This window comes from Carassius auratus, chromosome 18, assembly GCF_003368295.1.
Source record: "Carassius auratus strain Wakin chromosome 18, ASM336829v1, whole genome shotgun sequence".
Taxonomy (NCBI): domain Eukaryota; kingdom Metazoa; phylum Chordata; class Actinopteri; order Cypriniformes; family Cyprinidae; genus Carassius; species Carassius auratus.
The window spans coordinates 7,423,700-7,444,634 of NC_039260.1; the positions used below are offsets into that span (position 1 = coordinate 7,423,700).

The 20,935-nt window shown below is 36.0% G+C and overlaps 1 protein-coding gene across 2 annotated transcripts; it reads right to left on the bottom strand.

The window, feature by feature from the left end:
- Positions 1-220: 220 nt before the first annotated feature.
- On the bottom strand, positions 221-16,223 carry plekhg7 (pleckstrin homology domain containing, family G (with RhoGef domain) member 7). 2 transcript variants are annotated; one of them, XM_026287345.1, is made up of 17 exons: positions 15,911-16,223; positions 14,019-14,746; positions 12,817-12,839; positions 8,910-9,028; positions 8,676-8,716; positions 8,230-8,325; positions 7,341-7,487; positions 7,066-7,161; positions 6,412-6,513; positions 5,831-5,944; positions 5,313-5,487; positions 3,373-3,488; positions 3,179-3,266; positions 3,006-3,085; positions 1,833-1,986; positions 1,536-1,633; positions 221-987 (listed from the first exon to the last, which is right to left on the bottom strand). In XM_026287345.1, the coding sequence occupies exons 2-17, from the start codon at positions 14,625-14,627 to the stop codon at positions 883-885; spliced, it is 2,163 nt and encodes a 720-aa protein (XP_026143130.1). In that variant the 5' UTR covers positions 14,628-14,746; positions 15,911-16,223; the 3' UTR covers positions 221-882. The 2 variants fall into 2 exon arrangements, with proteins under 2 accessions (XP_026143130.1, XP_026143129.1); XM_026287344.1 differs by having other exon boundaries at positions 8,230-8,328; positions 15,911-16,221.
- Between the last annotated feature and the right edge of the window lie 4,712 nt (positions 16,224-20,935).

Below are 20,935 nucleotides of genomic sequence, written 5' to 3' on the forward strand. Positions count from 1 at the left end.
AAATAAATAAAAAACTAGCCGTTTCTATTTTCTTTCAGTGTCCCGCAGTGTTATTCAGTTTATATATATATATATATATATATATATATATATATATATATATATAAACATTATCTATCAATTATATTTCATTTAAGCTTCATTTCAAATTACCAAATATTTTTTTATAGTTTTACTGATGTCCTGTTTATACTTCTAAATGAAATACTTTCTTCATTATGTATAAAAACTTTATATTTTATTTTTCATGGTCAAACAAGTGAATTATTCACAAAACAATGTTATGTGATGCATAACATTATTTTAAAGAAGATCTTAATTTATACAAATTAGCATTTTGCCTATTGCACAAAGTATTACAACACAAACAGTCCATTCTTTACTGTATCTAAGCATTTAACTTTCCCCACAACACATAATGTCACTCTCTGTGACACAGATTCATCATTATTTATTTGTGTTATAGGAATGTGCAACATTCCAAAAATTGAAAAGCTGTTCCTTTTGTGGAACTTTCAACTGTTCTGTGTTACTACTTTTACACAGTGGTGATGTATTTTAATTTTTAGCAACAACAACAACAAAAAAAGTTTCAACCCCTTATTGTTTTCTTTTTAGGAAATAAAAAGATGTTTTGCAGTCAATTTGAGTCATACAGAAAACATGAATACTTTCATGGTGATTTCTGTCCTTTTAAGAGCTTGACAGCTTCAGTCCTGCTTTACTGTATGAAAAAAAGAACAGACATTCTCTCGTAAAAAAAAGCCTGTCATGATCGGAATAACATGAGGGGAGTAAATGATGATGGAATTTTCACTTTTGGACCACTACTGTGGTTCACTGGCACGCTTGGGGAAGATTTCTGCAAAGTCTCTGTATAAATTAGATCTGTGAAGACTCCAGAAAAGAGTTCTTGACCCGCGGCTGCTGACAGTCCTGCTTCAGCAGAGAACTGCTGGCATCCTCGATCTCCGTCACCCACGCTTTCTGAAACATACACAACATACATTTTTGTGATTTGAGCTAAAAGCTACGTTAATAATACCACTGTTAGATTACATTGCCAATTTGTATATGTAACCTTGACAAACCTTTTTTTCCCTCCATTCAAGTACACTTCCATTCAAATAGTCTCTAATGCTTAACAAGACTAGTTATTGAAGTAAAAATACAGAAATATAATTACAAATTAAAATAACTGTTTTCTGTTTTTATATATTTTGCCTGTGATGGCAAAGCTGAATTTTTATCATCAATACTCCAGTCCTCAGATTCACATGTTCCTTTGGAAATCGTTCAAATATGCTGATTTGGTGCTTAAGAAAAATGTCTTATTGTTATTAATGTTGAAATATTTTTGAGTAAACCATAACTTTTTCCAGAAAGAATAGAAAGAGAAAGCACCTGCCATTAACATACTAATGTCATGCCAAATAGACACTGATACTGAATAATCTAATGATGTTTGACATGCCAGCACTGGTTAAGTTTGTGAATTATGGGTGTTGGGTGGAAATCAAAGCCAAAATATTCACCTTCACAGATTCAGTCTGGGCTTGCAGAATGAAGACTCCGATGCACTGCTGGTAACGATTCTGGTGCATTATTATGAAGGAATTGGGCAGACCAGATGCTGAAACATTCAGAGATAAACTATCAGTCCATCAGAGTGAACTTCAGTGTTTGTATCTACACTATTATCAGTGCTGATCACACATGGGCTGGTCCATCCTCGATGGAAATTTCTAGATTACGAAATAATTACGTAACAACTGCAACATGAGCTTAATCCAAAGAGTGCGTCATGGTATGTTTGTGCGTGCTGCCGGCACCTGTGGCGTTGAGCTGGTCTATGTTCTTTAACTGCAGGCGGTCCAGAGAGATGGGCTGGTCCAGGACAATGAAGCTACAGCCCTCCTGTAATAACAGATCAAGCTCTTGGCCCACAACTGAACGCAGGGGGTTCAACTCCACCACGCCAGACCTCTACAATACATAAACACAAGACTATGAAGTTGTGTCTTGTACTGAAGTAAGCATTAAACAGCACAGGAAACCAATTTTACTTCTGTATTGAGCTGTATTTCCAAGTGAAAGAAAGGGTTTCAGCATATAATAAATATAGGATGAGATTGGACTGAATTTTCAGCAGCCATTACTCTTCAGTGTCTTTCAGAAATCATCCTAATTTGCTGATTTGGTGCTCAAGCTTTTCTTAGAATCAATGTTGAAAACAGTTTTGCTGCTTAAAGTTTTTGTGGAGACCTTTTTTTTAGGACACTTTGATGAATAGAAAGTTCAAAAGAACTGCATGATTTGATAAAAGTACCACTTTCTTTAAAAAAAAAAAAAAAAAAAAAAAAACGTAGGTGACCCAAACTTTACAACAGCAGTGTAAATATGGGGCCTTTTTATTTCATGTTGACTTAAGCATTTGATCATCATTATCTAGCAAAATTATCTTCAATTGTGAATTTAATAGCATCTCATATAAGATCAAATATATAAAAATATTTAACTTTTAATCTCCATTTACAGTAGTCAGTACAGTATTATCATCTGACACAGTCCACTGATCTCTATTTAACCTTAGCGTGTAAAAGGGAGTAATGCCTTGAATCAATAAGCACTCCCAGACAAAATCAACAAATCTATTTTCACATCACCGTCACACGCTCTGATGCATCGCCCATGCTTTGATTTCTGTCAACAGAGACAGGGCTGCTAAGCCTTTCACAGTAATAACACCAAACAATCATCCCTTTCCTTCAATCTTTAGAAACACACTTCATACTGATCTGTGTGGTTTACGCTGGGTACTCTGCTTTCCTCCCACAGCGTAAAGACGTGCAGGTTAGGTGAATTAAAGATTTGTGTGTGTATAATAGACTTGTATATAGATTGATTTGAGTACAGATTAACTAGTTCTTGCCATGAATACAACCATAGATGCTGGAATAGCGTTAAGAATAAACGAATTTACTTATACTGATCAATTACCGCACCTTTTTGCTTCGCTTGATCTTCGTGATTAGAAGAAATTCATCAAATAAAAACAGGTAGACCTCATGCATCTTTGCATTTTCTGTGTGCAAAAGAAAATAATGTAAGCATACAAAACACTATGGTCTTAAAAGCATAAATGGACCAATGAGAAAAACGGACTTATTTCTCTGACCTATGAGAACAAGCTTCCCATCGTGCAGAAGACTTCGATTAGACACCAGGTTCTCAAGGGTTACAGCTTTTAGCAAGTGCTTCAGATTCTGTAAAGAATCAAACACACACAGCTTTGGAATCTCTAGAAATGCAGTTCAAATTGAACTAAAATGAACATATAGCATGCTTAAAGATACAGATTTTGACATAAACCTCAGGAACATGTGCCCTCTTGTCTCGCGCCCAAACAGGAAGCCACACCAGAGCTTCCTTCAGCTGCTTCACCTTCTGATAGTTGTCCAACCACTTCACTTTTCCTTCAAGATCATCTGTACAGAGACACAGAGACACAGAGAGAAAGAGAGAGAGATTTGGGTGGGAACTCTATTGTATCATCAGCCTACACAAAGGCGGTTGGCTACGAAAGGTTAGCATGTTCATCCACACCTGCCCAAAACAAACATTACTGCTTCTGTAAAACAGATCCTGTTTTTGGCTGTTCAGTTGGAGACAATCAACTGAATTTAATTGTAGATTCTTCCTACTGCGTTCCAAGTACAGGATCTTTCATCAACAATGACACAATTGTGTTGTTTGAACCCCACACCCATCTGACAACTCTTCATTTTTTAATTGCATGAAAGTCACCAAGGAGAGATGTGCACACACACCCTTATATTGGGTATGGGAACGGTGTCACAAAGTTGGCTGAAATGAGCAGCTGCCATCCTGGAATGTTTTGAATTTAAAAAAATAATTGCTTTTGTATAGAAGATTAACCATAATAATCATTTCAAGCCTGTCTAGCCATAAATCAGCCCCGGAGCAGGTCAACAAGTCAAGACAGGATAACAAGTGTGATTATTACCATCACCTCAAGCACTGCAGAGAATATTATTGAATTTATAACAACCAACTTCAGTGTATTTTTGGTTAAAAGTTTAATTAATGCCAGCTAGCTTGGCTTGTAAAATAATATAAAAATATTTTGCCAAAATCTATGAGAATAATCTTGTATCACTACCACAACATACACAGTCATTACCATCATGGAGTGTTTTCTTTCACATTCTTGTTAAAATTAAACAATAATAATAATAAAAAAAAATAATAATAATAATAATAATAATAAATAAATAAATAAATAAATAAATAAATAAATAAATAAATAAATAAATAAATAAATAAATAAATAAATATTCTTTCATAACATACACAGTAATTGCCATCATGGGGCTTTTTCGATTACTATTTTTTCATAGTAAATTCTACATTTTAATAAAACTTTGATAAAAAAAAAAAAGCATTTAATAAATATATTTTATAGGATCTTATAAACAACACATGTTAATTAATGTATATAAAAATATTGTAAACAAAAATTTCAACATGGTATATGTTGCATATACATCTCACTTCCACGGGGCACTTGATAAACACATAATGGATTTATGACAAGTTGTGTAATGCTTCATAAAAAGATTACTGGGCTTGGACATGTAAATTCAAAAGTCGCATTTTCATAGCTTACAAAAACATGGCGTACTTTCAACTGTTTTGTCTTTGACAGAGTCACTGCGTGTCATATCGCACAGTGGCTGTCACTACACGCCTCAAAAACAGCTTTCCTATGATGGCAGTCAGAGAACAGGAAAAGTCACATGTCACCTGCTTTGACTTGAGTGTTTTACCCAAACCAGATCAAAGTGTCCTCATCTGAGAAACCAAGATTATCCATCACAATTACTGTAGAGAATGAAAACCAATTTTACCTACTATTGTAAAAAAAAAAAAAAATGCTCATTGAAAGTTGGTCTTTAAAAGTGTTAATCATTTAATAACACTGTTGAGTTATATTATATATATATATATATATATGAGCTAACATATTGCATTTTTTCCCCCACCACGGAATAAAAAGAAATTCTCACAATTCAGACTTTTTTTCAGAATTGCAGGTTTATATCCTGCAATTCTAAGATTTGAGAGTTTTTTTTTTTTTTTTTTTATAGAAATTTTATCCTGTGGCGGACACAACCTTCCAAAGTTATCAGCTACAATAACAGGAAATTAATTATCTGCTTATCGGTAAGGGCTAGAATTATGTCAGTGCACCTGTACCTTCATCTGTCACAAAAATGCCACCAACTTACAGATGGCTCTGTCAATGTGATCCACGATGGTCTGTATGGTGTTCTCCTCGTCCTCCGAGCAACTCTTTTTCCCTATGTTCTTCAACAGCAGATGGTACCGTGTAAACCTCTGCAGAGGAACCACCAGCAGATCCTTCAACTGGAGCCTGCGGCACTGTTCGTTTCGTTCACACCACTGCATGACACAAAGAGTGAAGATTTGGAATGTTAAGAGTCTAATGAGGCTTAAATTAAAATCAGCTGACAAACAAAATCCCTTGGGTGCAACTGGGTGCAAAAGCTAGAAGTGACAGGGCAAAATTGATGTGGAGACAGCTTAAGAATGTAATGTAAGAAATGTAAGAAAGGGAAAGTAGCAGAGTAAACACACTTTCACCCACGAGCCTGTCACCTGTTCCTGACAACCACCCAACAGTGGCCTGAACCTCACGTGGTAATGTTTGCCCTGTTCCCTAGATCTTGTCAGTATTGAGACCAAGCCCTGATTTACCGTGTCAAATCACGCTTGCCACGGTTACCTTCAAGAAACAGCCAAAGTCCTCCCTGAGCTTCAGGCTGTCCAGATAAAGGATGGCCGTACTGTAATTCAGGCAGTATTTCTGTAGACAATGGCAAATGCTGTCACCAAACGCCTGCAAAGCAAACAGTCAAAATGCAAGAGTAATCAGAAGAGAACAATAGCGATAAAACATTGTTATCTTTCAGCAAATAAGGAACAAATGCTTAATGGTGTTCAGTTTTTTTTCTAGAACAATCATTTGCTCACTGCCTAATCTAATAGTTTACATTTGGGAAGTTATACATTATGTTTAAAGGTCACTGACCATGACTTTCTATTTCTATAAGCATGTTTTTGTTTGTTTGAAAATTGATAATAATATAATAACACTGGATCGGCATATCAGAATGATTTCTGAAGAATCATGTGACATTGAAGATTGGAGTAATGGATGCAGAAAATGCTTTTTACTGTATTTTTCGTTAAAAACATTTTAAAAATCTAACACACACACACACACACACACACACACACACACACACACATATATATATATATATATATATATATATATATAAATGTCTAACTATGGTATCTTACCTTTTTTAGGAGTTCAAGAAAAGATTGAGTACTGTAGCTGTCTGGATTTGTCCACATCTCCTTAATGACACGCAAGAAGCTAGTAAGCAAGCCAAAGCTAACCTGCAATACAGTAAGAAACAAATTGAGACAACATAAGACTTAATTTTATAAACTGGAACAAAGACAAAAAAACTGCATCCAACAAAGTTTAAACAAGTAGGTTTTTTCGTGTCACATATGTGAACAAAACCAGTCATAAAGGTCCATTTATTTTCAAAATTGAGATTCATACATCATCTGAATAATCTGAATAAACAAGCTTTCCATTGATGTATGGTTTGTTAGGATTGGACAATATTTGACCGAGATACAACTATTTTAAAATCTGGAATCTGCAACTATTTGAAAGTCGCTTTGTCAAAATTAAGTTCTTAGAGAAGTATACAACTAAGCAACAATTTAACTGATACATTTACGGTAGGAAATATAGAAAATATCATCATGGAACATCATCTTTATTAAATATCCTAGTGATTTTTGGCATAAAAGAAAATGTGATCATTTTGAACCATACAATGTATTGCTGGCTATTGCTACAAATATACCCATGCTATTATGACTGGTTTTGTGCTCCAGGGCCACACATTTCAACTTAATTCCTTGAAGTCTTACCAGACAGAGCTCATTGAGATTTGCAAAGAGCCTCCAGGAGTCAATGTCATGCAGACACTCTGTCATCTGAAGGTCTGTTAGTGTGGTCAAAAACACCTACATGCAGAACAAAAGCAAACACATGTAAGTTCTATTTCTACAAAAGTGATTCAATAGTCTTTTGGCCCCAGAACATTTGTGCTAGCTAATGGTTCGCTAGTAAATTTCAGCTACAGTAAATATGCGACAAACATGCGACATGTCATTCCGTAATTCTGATGGCACGGTGTTCACACCTCTTTTAAAACCATGAGCTGATCAAGGAAGTAGACACATTCACTGGTGAAAAGCTCCCAAATGGCTTCCTGTTTACGGTAGTCTTCTGGATTTTCCGCTGCTCCCAGTTCAGTGTGACCTCTCAAAAAGTCCTCTAAAGACATATCCTGAAAAATGATAGAAAACGGACTCCTTTAGGCAAGACGTTACAGGCCAAAACGTAGATTTCTCTTTGATTTCAGACCATTAAATACACTTCAAAGGTGCTGTATGTAGGATTGACACCGAGTGGTTGAACTAGGTATTGCAGTCCAAATTCTAAATATTGAGAGGGTTTTGTTTCACCCGGCCCCTCCCCCTCAGACTTGATGCACACACAGGTTGCCAGTTTGATGACACCAACAGGAAGGAGTGCACTTGACGATGAATGAAATTTAATACGCTGTGTTTTCCATGAACAGGCAACCCAGGGTGCCAAGATACAATTAGGTAAACTGGCAGTGGGTGTTAAACGACAGACATTCCGGCCCAGAACGCACATTTTCAAAAGAGAATAACTGACTGTAGCATTGTTTTTCAGATAAACAAGTATGTTAACTTAGCATGTTTTTTTAAATATCTGCAAACAAATTATTGAAATGTTATGCTTTTGTTGAGTCAAAAACTTACATACAGCACCTTTAAATTATTTATTCACATCTGTTGATTTCAATTACAATGCATAAATATGATAATATGCGTATTATCAAGTGCTAATTATTATTTTTTTAAGTATAGTTAAACCTATTTGTAATTTTTTTTAACCAAGTAACTTCGGGTGTGGCCATGGCCATGCATAAATACTAATGTGCTTACCTCAGGGAGTTTTCAACTCACAGCAGTTTTGAGGCATCAGTTTTGAACACTTACCTTATATGTCTGAAAGTCTGTGTCTCGCCATTCCTGGATCTGAATGCCAGCCAGACACTTTTCAATGTCAGCTACGCTGCAAGTCTTCCCTTTTGTCTGCTGGAAAACACCACTCACATTTATTCAACATCACAGCGCCCTGCCCTCAACAGGTCTCTGTTTGTGTTTGAGCACAAACTGTGGAGCAGATTGCATAGCACGACATGTTTGAGACGTGTCCATTTTGTTGTTGTTTACTGTTAATGGAATTGATTGGGGGTAAGGGGTGCGTGCATTCAAATCTGATTAAGCTCAAAGTGGGTCAGTGAACACTATGTGCTAGATATCATCGGGAGCATAAAAAAAATTACAACAACCACAGAAGTGGCACAAGATCAAAACATCAGAAAACAGATATCTGCATGATGGAATTTGAAACGTTAAAATATGCGAATATTTACACTTACTGTGTTGCGCCGTGAGAAAGGCCACTTTGATTTCTTAGTGTCTGTAAAAGAGTGCAATAAAACTAAGTGCTTTGCATAAAGTCATGCATTTTATTAAGTATTGCTAGTTGGAGATGGGCTATAAAACTGAATTATATACTTTTGTTCATTTATTATTTAAGTCTACAGGTATACATTAGAACATGTTGGCAAATCATATTAAATAAAGAGTCATGACATTGAGGCATGACTAACCTGAATAGGCTGATTTATTTAAAATATCAGCTACGCCATTGGACACGAACAAATCTCCAGGGGAAACGTCTAATCCAGGAAGACTCACAACCACAGAGCTCCGCCTCCTCTCATGCAACCTGGGAAAAAGCAAACCGGAAAAGTGCAGGTGAGTTCGGAGAACATTCCGGCCCCTGAGGCAGCCAGCCTTTCAAAGTTATGCATGATGGATCTTCACTGAAATAATGTTGGTTAACCACAGAGCATCATATTTAAGATTTATTTGCTTCGTATTTGTATAACGACACTTTCTACAAGTTCGCCACAAACTGGACAAGTTTAGAGAGTAGATCTACATGTGAATTGCAATTCTGCCAAATGATTTCTCATACATTTCATACAGATACATTTACTCATAGCGCTTTAGACCACGGAAAACAATTATTCCACTTAATTAATCAGAGAAGGGTCGATAAACTTAATGCATAATCTCTTTATGCAGAGCCAAGCCATGCTAAACTTGAAAATTCAAGACAGAATTGCTTTAGCAGGAAATCAAAGAATTCCATGTTCACATTTCTAACATGCTTTGTTAGTATTATGTGGCTAGAACTGTGTTTGCAAAGATGATAAACAATACCATGCCATGTATCAACTGTACATGCACATCATTGCATAGTGGATCTACAGGCCTGTCAGCTGATACCTGAACAGTTGGATATATTGAAAGATTGAAATTTGATTATATCCACTGGTTAAGAACAAAGAGCAGCAGGGGTGGAAAGCATCCTGATTTTCTGCCTGCAGCCATAGGAGTGAAGTCATTGTTAATCAAGTCAAATGTTTGTTTGGTTTTTTTCCTAGTGCTTTTGTGTATTTACCAGGGTTAAATACACAGGAAAGGTAGAATTATGACAAACACTATTTGTTTAAAACATTTGTGTTAACTGCAAAGTAAATGCAAAAGTTTTTTTAGATTTTGCCAAATAAAGGTAAAAAGGTTCCAATAATTCTGAAAACGAATAATGAACTCAAATTGAAACTAAAATGGTATTAAAATTTAAATGGTTTACATGTAATGTTAATGTCAAGATTATAATCATGAGCTCACTTATGGATTGCAAACAATATAGAAAACCCTACAGTTTGGTCTTGTGCTCTTGTGCAGTTCCTAGTCATTATAGTTTATGACCAATACATTAGATTAAACAAGTTTATAGTTCCGTATAGGGATTTTATGTTCTGTTCTGCTATGCTTCAGTTCCTCTGTTACATTTTGACATAAAATCCTAAGGGCTTGTAGACAGAGCTATGACCGTTTTCACAGACAACTAGACAGTCTGGTTTTTGTTTGAGTTACTCTCAGCGTTGTGCCCATCCGGCTGTACAGAGACGCAATGATGTGCCACTATGTGATGTGTGTCAATAAACATTTTACAGGGGTTTTCCTCTTCAGATGCAGGTATGGGAGAGCAATAAGAGCTTGGAAGTAAGAGTTAATCGTACCTTCCATCTATGCAATAAATACAATTCTGTTTTTGCTACAACTAAAAAACTAAAGTTGATCAAGACAAACGTTGACTTGACAAATCTTTATCTGAAAATTAATAAGCCTAGAAATCTGAAAGTCATAAACAGTATGGGACGCCTTCAAATGTATTGCAAAATTCAAACAATAAATGTCACTTCAATGTGGCGTGACGGATCGATCATATTTTCCACTTTACTACTAGTTATAGCACACAATACACATGAATGAACATCAAAAGATGTGTTGAAAAAACTCACTTACTGAAATGTATCACATCTCTTTATCGCAATGTTTCAAAGGCAGAAAGATGTCAATAAAACAGATCGTAAAGATTTAATTTCACATGTTACATTTACCTCAGAAAACCATTTAATGTGCACACCTCATTATTTAGCTAGACCAGGGGCTTTCAACCTGTGGTAAAGACATTATCAAGGGGGCCGCGAGTATATGTTGATTCAGAGACGTCCCCCTGTGGATTTATGAATATGAGTTAGCAGATCTTTAGCCATCCACTAGGGAGATATCTGACTCCCTCTGACTAGTCCCCAAAAACTTAATGATCAGGCCAGTGCTGCTTCCTCAAGAAAGTTTTTCACTCTCACATTTTAAGCTTTGTCAGTTTAAACATTAAAGTCATTTTAAGCCATTTAAGCCCAAGACATGTGATAGAGCCCTCTATGTGCAACGTGCACACACTCTAAGTGCACAAATAAATAGCCTTCTCAGACAGCAGGTGAATACCAATACCAATGGCTGTCTTGAAGAGTATCCTTGTAAGCACAGTCGGTTGTTTTAAGTGAACGTAAACAGTAAAGAAAACATCAAATGAACATCAGTTTAACGGATCTGCCGGAGCTAGACCAATAACTCTCGAGATGAGGATTTTAATAAATATGTGCTATATATCATATTCATTCATTTTTTTATTTATCATGTTTTATTCATTATTTAATGTATTTTTGAATAAATCTTTCAGTTAATTATTACAGCCACCATTTAAAAGTTAGAAATTAAGTAGAAATTTACAAAAAACTGCAGTAGAAACATATTCATATGATTAACAAGTTAAAAACTGAATTATGTTTATATACAATTCAGTTGATTATTTAAAAATATATATTTTAATTGATTAACTGGCTAATTGTTTTTGGTTTTAGGCTTAATTAAAACTTTAATTTAATTTTTGGTGAATAATTATTTCGGTGCATCACAGATGGATGGATGGATGGATGGATGAGACTCAAAGTCTGTAACAAGATTGGTGTACATAGCTTGAGTTTGTCAAGCCAACATAAGTTCACTAACTGAAGAACTAAATATAATAACAACTGCAGATAGATTATCAGTCTTTCTGGGTTCATCACAGTAAATATGCGATCATATACCAATAAACACTCGAGTCATATACAGTTGCTATGAGATATAAATTCTTTAGCATTATAAAGTGAACACCCATTCCCACGGCACCTGGCACAGTGAACCCATCAAATACTTCCTTATTAACATTTTACTTTATCATTTGCATCCTTTTGGACTTTTTCAGAGATACAGAGGCTAATAAAAAGCCTCATGTGTTCGCTATTTACACTTCTAACTTCTCCTTTGCAAGTGCAAACAGAAACACAGATGCCAGTACATTAGGTTTTAAAACCCTACAAGTAAAAGTCACTCAGCGCATCTCCTTTTTACCGACATTAAAAACAGGTCACTGCTAATGGCTTGTTATCTGGAGGCACACCCACAATGCAGTCCTAGAATGAAGCAGCCCTCTATGCTGACTATCCCAGCCCCGGCACAATCACAAAGAAGGGAGCTTTGTGCTTGCACCTCCACGGAATAATGAATAACTGTCCCATTCAATCGCCATCCAGGGATGAGCACTGCAATCAGATGGTGCCATACTGTAATTAAGGCCACAATAGCTGCCTAATTATCAACCGCTGAAAAGATGACCAATGGTCCAAGCACAGTGGGCCCAACGGGGGGAAAAGCAGCACTAATGAGAGTTTGTCTAGGCTGAATGATGAGACTCTAATAGCGCTCTCTTAAAAGTTCATGCACAACTAACAAAGCAGCAATACAGTGAACAATGAACCTCCCTCTACCCCAGCTCCCCCTGCATCAGCATGGTGGCGCTCTACTGAAAAACTGTCCTGCTTTGGCCTCATTACCACAAAGAGAGTGTTTCCACACAAACAAATTCCTGGATTAATGAAACAACACTACAAATTAGAGATGTTGAGCAACTAGTACAGGACAAATAGTTTAAGTGAACAAGGAAATGCTGGTTTGAGACAGAACAAGTGACTAGAACACAGAGGGAAGAATTATGGTTCACATGCAAATATGTGGGGACGGTTTATGCAAAACATTAGAAAGAGACAGATCACATACCTTTCATGGAAGGGATCATTGGTCTGTAATCAAAAGAAGAGACAGCAAGATGTAAGTAATGTACTTTGAGGAAAAAACTCTGGTCAGCAGTTGCAAAGTATAAATTTCAGTGGATATCATCATGAAATATTACCCCTATATTTCTCACTTCTACTGATATCTCACTCTATTGTGGCAAGGCTTGGATCAATGGGTGAAAGGAGTGAATGGGGATTCTCTTTTATACTTTTGATCCTTCACTGACCCTGTCACCCTTCCATTATTTGGTGATTGCTGACTGTGCTGAAAGGAGTCTCATCAGAGGTTTTGCTCAAAGCTGTCAGTGCATGAATCAACTGATTCAATTGCAGTCAAAAGCTTTTATTGTGAACTATTACTTGGAGAGTTTGAAGAAGAATGAGACAGGCTTTCTTTGCCAAGAGCGGAAAGACTCTTGCCATTTGAATAAAAGATCGTATTATCACATATGATAACAGAGGACTGATATCAACAGCGGAGAACCCAGAAGACTACCGTAAACAGGAAGCCATTTGGGAGCTTTTCACCAGTGAATGTGTCTACTTTCCTTGATCAGCTCATGGTTTTAAAATTATAATATCAAGCCATCAGATCAAATTAACATTGAAAGTGTGATCAGGACAAGGGTTAATATCGTTAACAGAAATTAAAAATATTAAAGCATGTTTGTTAGTTGAAATAAATCTCAAATATATATAAAATATAAATACTATATGAAAAAAAAAATTTAAATTAGAAATGTTGTCTTGGCAGCTAAATGAAATAAGCTTAATCTGAAGCCCTAAAACTACTGAATGGACATAAATTAAATATATTATTTGAGTTTAAATACATTAATTTGAATTTAAGTACATTTATTTATTTATTATTTTACTTGTATACCTTCAACCTTCTGGTAAAATAAAATAGATTATACCATAATACAGAGAATGGTGCCAGTTGCATTTGCCATGGACAGCATGGAATATATATATTTTTTTAAATATCAGTAAAAATTTTACTGACTTCAGAATCAAGTATCCGGAGCGCTACTTAATAAATTTCAGCGAAGTATCATAATTAATGTTCATATACATTTAGGGTTGGTAATGCAAAACCTATATTAGAAAATACATTTTTAATTTTGAAACTTTTTTTTTAATGACAAAAAAAAAAAAATTAAGACATCTTGAACTCATTTATACCTGGTCATTGTCATCGGTTGTGCTCTCATTATCATCAGAAACTGGCTCTTTTGAATCATGAGACTCTTTGCTTTTGCAAATGACTCCATTGTCAAGGGTCTTTGAACGGTGTGATCTTATTGTCCCATGAATCTCTAAAGATTCAATGTTCCCATTCTCTCCATCCGACTGAACCGCCAGTGGAGATATCTGCCGGAATAATGGAGAAAGGGGACTCGTGGGAGTGGGAGACTCCTCTCCTAGAGGACCGTCTGACTTGCTTGGATCTCGGTAGGAGATTCTCATGCTCCTCATTCTCCTCAGAGTGGGAGACGTGGAGATGCGGCCTGGAGCTTGTCTGTCAAACTGAAATAAGTGTGGAGGCATGCCGTCAGACTCCGTAAGGGAACCGTACCTCAGTCTGGAGGGCGTTCTTCCTAAATCTATTCGCATTAAGAAAGGACTAGCAGTTTGTGTGTCTTTGTCTTCACTTTGTAGGCACTGGGTTTGGGTCTGTGCATCTGTCACTCTGACCGTTTTCTTTTCATGCCAGTCTATGTAACTCCAGTCCAAAGTTGTATCCACTTCCTTCCCATTTTCACTTATGAAAGCATAATTCAACTCAGTCATCTTGAGTAATCCGGCATTATATATCTAACAGAGGACTGATAAAGAATCAGATGCAAGTTTGGCTTGAGTCATTCCCACAAAAAATGTGTCCAATCCCAAAATCCATGTCTCTGGAGCTTCTGAAAAGCAAGAAAGGATTAGAAAAGCCACCCACTATGTTTATTTCAACTCTTGTAGAACTAGCCATGTACAGTATTGCCCATTTTAGACCCTTTGCGTCTAAAGAAAGTTACTCAATAAGACCTCTGTATAACGCACCAACAACTCTTTTAAGGCCCTTCGAACTCCAACATAAATTTTGTTCACGACTTGGATTAAATGGGTTAATCTGCTTTTACCAATACTTATGACGTTAAGCACCCAGACATTGAAAGCCCCTATAAACGTTATGCAATTTTCAACAAGTCAGGAGGATTATTTACCACATTCTCAATAGGCAGTTTGTAGTTTATCATTCAGCGTTCTTAAGTGATATTCTTGAGTCAATATTGTAGAAATAATTATATCACTAGAATGTGCATACTGTATGTGTGTTTATATGTTTGTATGTATGTTCAGTTTCTAACTTTGAACTATTAGCCTGTCTGTTTCTGGGGAGCTTGCAGAAACTTGGTCATTACATGAAACTGGGTGCCCTTTCCATTGAAAAATGTGATTTTAAAAAGCATATTCCATTTATATATACAATTTATCTGAAAATAATGCCTTCTTGTTACTAAATTGATTGTGCCATCAGGTAATAGTTTTACAGTTAATTTAGTCACTGCAAGCCTGGTGCTGAAGGTCGTGAATCTACAAGGTTTATTTATATATTAATTAAGCAAAACACATCTTTCATACAGAAATTCAACAATAATGTGCCTATAATTCTATATTCAAAACCATTTATTGTCATTGTTTACAAATGTTCATAGGAAACACAGAGGGCAAATTTTATAAGGCATGACCCAACTACAGTAGTACATTTTCAGCTTTTGCCTATATTTGTTTACCACATGCTCTATTGTTGCGCATTATAAAGAAACTTTGACTCGCACCATCACTGTGCAGCGTGGGAAACAAAGGCACCTGATCCTGCTCTAACAGACATGGGCAACTAGTGTAGGCTAAATCTTTTTTTTCCTTTTAATCCACAGTCAAAGCCATGATTATGTAATAAAACATGCTGTAAATACCTTAGCTTACTTCTTTGTTTCTATTAAGCAAAATCGTGCGATCACAGATGTTTCCAGACAAGCCAGTTATTTCTGACTCTGACGATTCGACACGTCTGTGCCACTTACCGCTTTTGTCGTTCCCGGGTGATCTGAGAATCGGGCTGCTGGAAGGGAAAAGAGTTGAACCAAATGTACAATGCCTCTGCTATAGTTTCACACAGGATGTTTATCCGAAAAATATTACACGTAAGAACAGAATCCAGCTCCGTTTAAAGTGAAATAAGCACGCTCTGGCTGTGTGGCTCAGTCTGGTGCCTTGTCTCCTCAGGTCAATGGAGGTGGAGCATATCTGTATTGTGTTGATATGTACAGTATATGCGTGTGAGAGGTGTGCAGCGAGCAGTACTGCGTGATGACCTCGTGTTTATTTAGACAGATTCAGGTAAGAAAGTCAGTAGATCTCGTAGATCTCGTGAGCTGAAACCTCATGGAAACTGAGCAAATGTCAAGCATCTTAGCTTTCCTTTCTGTGACCACGTGATAAGTTGATTACTGGGCTGCTATTCACATTTAGCTAGTTAGTTTAGTTATAGGGCCAGTCACTCAGTTTACTTAGATATAGTTACTTACTTATAGTTAATTATTAGACGTTGTTTATAACAGAATCAGGTATAAATCAGGATGACTGATTTTGTAAAATCTATTTTAAAAAAACGTACGAAGAAACGTCCTTGTTATTCATGATTATTTAGGTTTTGAAAGCCATTTAACTAGTATCTAAAAGTGAATTCGTTAATCATGTAACAGGGTGATGTACGAATCTGGGACTACACTTCCCATAAATCAGTGGGGTAGCGTAAGGATTACGTCTGTAGCGTGCTCTCATCTCATTCATCCGTTGATGTTACATAGGAAAGTTGCATTCAAGTCATTATTTGTATAAATAGCTTTTTTTCTTCTTCTTTACCTTAACTTCTAGAAAAAAAGTATTGAAGTTAAATGAAGATAGACATTTGTCTGTAAAGAACCCAATAGTATATTTTATGTATTATAATCTACATTTAACAATTTCAACATGTAAAATTGTAATAAAATAATTGCATAATGAAAATAAAAATCAGTAGCCTAACAATTGAGAAAGAAAAAAACATCCATGCGACCTTGACTTTATTTATTTTATTTCATTCTAATGACACTAGATGGCAGTGCAGGCGAGTTTAAACCTAAGCTTGGCAGAATCCATGCTGGAAACCTATCCCTCAAATCTGATGATTTGATTGGAATGTTGTTTCTGGATCAACATGGAGGTCAGATAAAGATGGCTCAGAATTACATTGTACACATGGTATTTAGCTAATGTTATTAACTTACTAACAAATAAACATTACACAATGAACCAAAACATTATGATCACCTGCCTAACATGCTGTTAAAACCGAGCCGACCCACTGAGGCATAGAATCCTGTAGGTGTCCTATGGTATCTTACATGAAGACATTAGCAGCAGACCCTGCAAACAAGCCTGCACTGGCCCTTTATGGGACCACTTAGGGCTAGCCTAAGGGCCCCTATAGGGCTGCCTGCACAGGGCCTCTGAGACTTTCATTGATAAAATTCAAAAACACAAGAAGCTGTCTGATCTCTAGAGCTCTCACGTTACTTTGTCATACAACAGTTGGTATGCGCAGTGCAAACAAAGCCAAAGTGTTGATATTTTAGGCAATATAGAAAACAGGACGTGTCCTGGGAAAATGGCATGTTTGTTCACCCTATGTTTTACATCATAATGGACGGAGACGGTGCTGTACGTCAGGGTTAGCCAAGACCGAGGCCAGGTAAGTTACACTGGTTTGCTGCATCGTTTGTTGGATTACAACTTTAAATGCACGAATTGACTTGTAGCTTGAATAATGTAATGATACATGTGAAAAATTACAAAATACACACACACACATAGCAGTTCTAATGCTGACTGATATCTTACAAAGGTGCAATTTTTTTTATATCTTGACCATGGTGACCAAATGTAGACAAGTTAGCGAGAACACAGTAAAACAAAACATAAATAAAAATAGAGCATTGTACAGCTCAATGTTCAGTGGCAGCTTTCACAGCTTATAAATAAAGAAAATGACACATAAAAAATAAGAAGAATGTTTTGCGAAAAAAAGCTGCATTAAAATTACAATGAAAAAATCAACAATGTACATAATTACTTTTATTTACATAATTGAACATGCAAAACAAAAAATTTACATCTGGTGACCAAAGTTTCGTCGTGGCGAACCGGAAAAGTGAAAGGTGCGTATACGTCGCCACAACGTAACTTTGTGACGTTGCCAGTTAGTAACTGCGACGTCGTGGCAACGTCGCGGATCGGTGGTCGTGTGCTGGTAATCAGTTGGTCATTTTTTTATAATTATTCTATGGGCGGACATGCAGTACTTGAACCTAATTTATGTCCTCATATGCCCAAACTAATTTAAAGGCTGTTTCAGCAGCTGTGAATGATGAATACATACTCTAAATGAATTCAGTTAATTTATTAACAAGCAAATATGAACAGTAATACACCCAGATTATTAATAAAAACAGGATATACAGCGAAATATGAATGAAAGCATTCAGCCCATACAGAAGCACATAGATTGAGATATATTAATAATAAATACATTTCCATATATTTAAATATCTATACCCTTCTGTAAGCATCCAGGGTCAAAACATTTTGCACAAACATGCAAGTCTTAGTAAGCACTCAGCACTCAGCACATTGCATTTAAATATTATCATTAACAATGCACACATTCATCAACTAATCACAAGCTCCCACAATAATACGTCAGCTAATCACACCCTTAACCAAACCACTACAAATAATTCATTGAAAATAATATGCAATAGCTTATGAACAGATGTATTATAGCAAATCAAGTTTAATGAATCTCACACCTATCATACAGCATTATGGCCAGTTCACACTGCCACAAAAATATATATAAATATATATATATATAAATATATATATATATATGTGTCTAATGTGATTTGCTTAACTGATTTGATTTCGGGTGCGGGTCGGGTGTCGGTTCTATTTTAAGCGGGTCGGGTCGGGTGCGGATTTTAATTAGTGCTGCTGTCGGAAAACGGGTCGGATGCGGTTTTAAACACTGCGGGTACGGGCGGGTACGGATTTACAAAATCGGACCCGTGCAGCTCTCTGGCAATGTCCATTCTGGGGAATATGGAGGCCATTGATAAGCCTTGGGCAGCCAGCACCGCTGATTTGAGGGTTGTCCCTCCTCAGACCACCACTGGGAAATCTCAACACTGCTGACTGGGAGCAATCCACAGCACTTACATTTTCAAAGATACTCAGACCCAGTCGCTTTGCCTTAACAATTTGGCCCATGTCAAAGTTGTTAAGATCTTTATTCCATCTTATTTCTTCTTCACCCAATATATTGATTTATGAGAAGCAATTGTTTGCTTACCATCCAGTCTACCCAGACCTTAATAAGTGGCCTTGCAAGGAGATGATCTACAATATTCGCTTCTCTTCAGACTGGTCGTAATGTTTTGGCTCATCAGTCTATACACTGCATCCAACACACCCATGCATTTTTCTCGGTTCTCATGCTCAGTTCTCAAACACTACCATAGTAGACAGTGGAATACTTTGAAGATAATGGATCAGAAAGACTTTTAGATATTGGAATATATTTTGTTTGAATGATTGCTGAATTTATTAAAGCAAGGCAAGTTTCAATAGATGAACAACTCGGTGAGTTTTTACTCATAAATTAAATTAAGGGCTCTCTAAACAGACTCTACATCTGTATGAATATGCAGATTATAAAAAGGTAAGAAAGAGATGGTTCTTTAAAGAACTTTGACTGAATGGAACCAAAAATGGTTCTATGGCATCACTATGAAGAACCTTTAAAGAACCTTTATTTTTAAGAGTGCTGCCCAAAAGGGGGCAAAACCTGCTCTTTATAGTCATAAAATGAAATGAACAATGATCTTCTTATAGAGTAAACTTTGTTGTATTATAGGGTACAGTTATTACAGATTTAGATATATGTAAACAGTTTTTCTCTGTTAGATTCATTTTCATGGACTTTTAGTTTGTATTGATCACTCATTCTTTTGTTCACATTTCCCATTATTCATCTGTTTCTATTGACACTCATTAATCATCACAGCTGTAATTGTCTATTATAATTGTAATTTCATAGATCAAAAAAAAACCCACCAACAACTTTATTTTGGCTTTATTGTAAGTGCTGAAAATACTGTGAGTTTTAGCATACAGTCACATGACTTGTTTGGAGATGGAAATGAATATCAGTTAAAAATCCTACTAAAAAGTTTTAAAACATTTTTATTATAATCCAGCAGGACTTCTAATTCATTAAGTACTTATTATTTACAATTATTGGTTGTTGTTGTTGTTTTTTACAAAACAATTGTTAAAATGATAACAACATACAAATCATTCTAATCTAATTAGTCTTTATTGTACACTATTAAACCGAGAAAATGACTGCCCGTTCTTTCAGTTTTGATGAGTCCCATCAGGTCAAACCAGATCAGTTTCTCCACACTGAACCCACAAATTCAAGAAGTCCCTTGACGGGTTGGTTGGCTTTGTGGTTGTCTGTGGTTGAGTACTTTCTAGTATCTGTCTATTGGAAATTTACATGCAAGTTGTGAGTTTTTTTTACGTTTCTTCTTTGGAGTTAGGTTCAGTGTAATAAAGCATTTGATGCACATATAAAACTTGAATATCATCAAAACAGATGAAGTTTATAGTGTGCAGGAAAACTTGCTTTGACACCTGCAGCATCTCATGCTGTAGTTTTCTCACTTCTACCAAAAGCTTAAAATTTTGTTCTTTATTTCACATTAGAAACAACACAGTTTCTAATATGCTGCATGAATTCATTAATTAGTTTTCTTAAATATTACAGTAATGAAGGCTTATAGAAACTGGATTATGAGAACACTAAGAAAAGCAGAAACATTATGGAGCACTACGTTCAATGCTGTTATAAGTTATTTTCCTCAATAATGACAATTTTGTCATTTTAAGTTTAGACGTACATGAGGCCACTGAAGTTGCTTGTCTTCTTTTTCCTGCTTCAT

Coding starts and splice junctions, on each gene's coding strand:
- plekhg7 (XM_026287344.1), bottom strand. CDS start 14,627: ATGACTGAGTTGAATTATGCTTTCATAAGTGAAAATGGGAAGGAAGTG. Junction 8,329..8,675: donor CTTTCTCACGGCGCAACACA/GTAAGTGTAAAT, acceptor GGTGTTTTCCAG/CAGACAAAAGGGAAGACTTG. Junction 6,514..7,065: donor ATCTCAATGAGCTCTGTCTG/GTAAGACTTCAA, acceptor ACTGTATTGCAG/GTTAGCTTTGGCTTGCTTAC.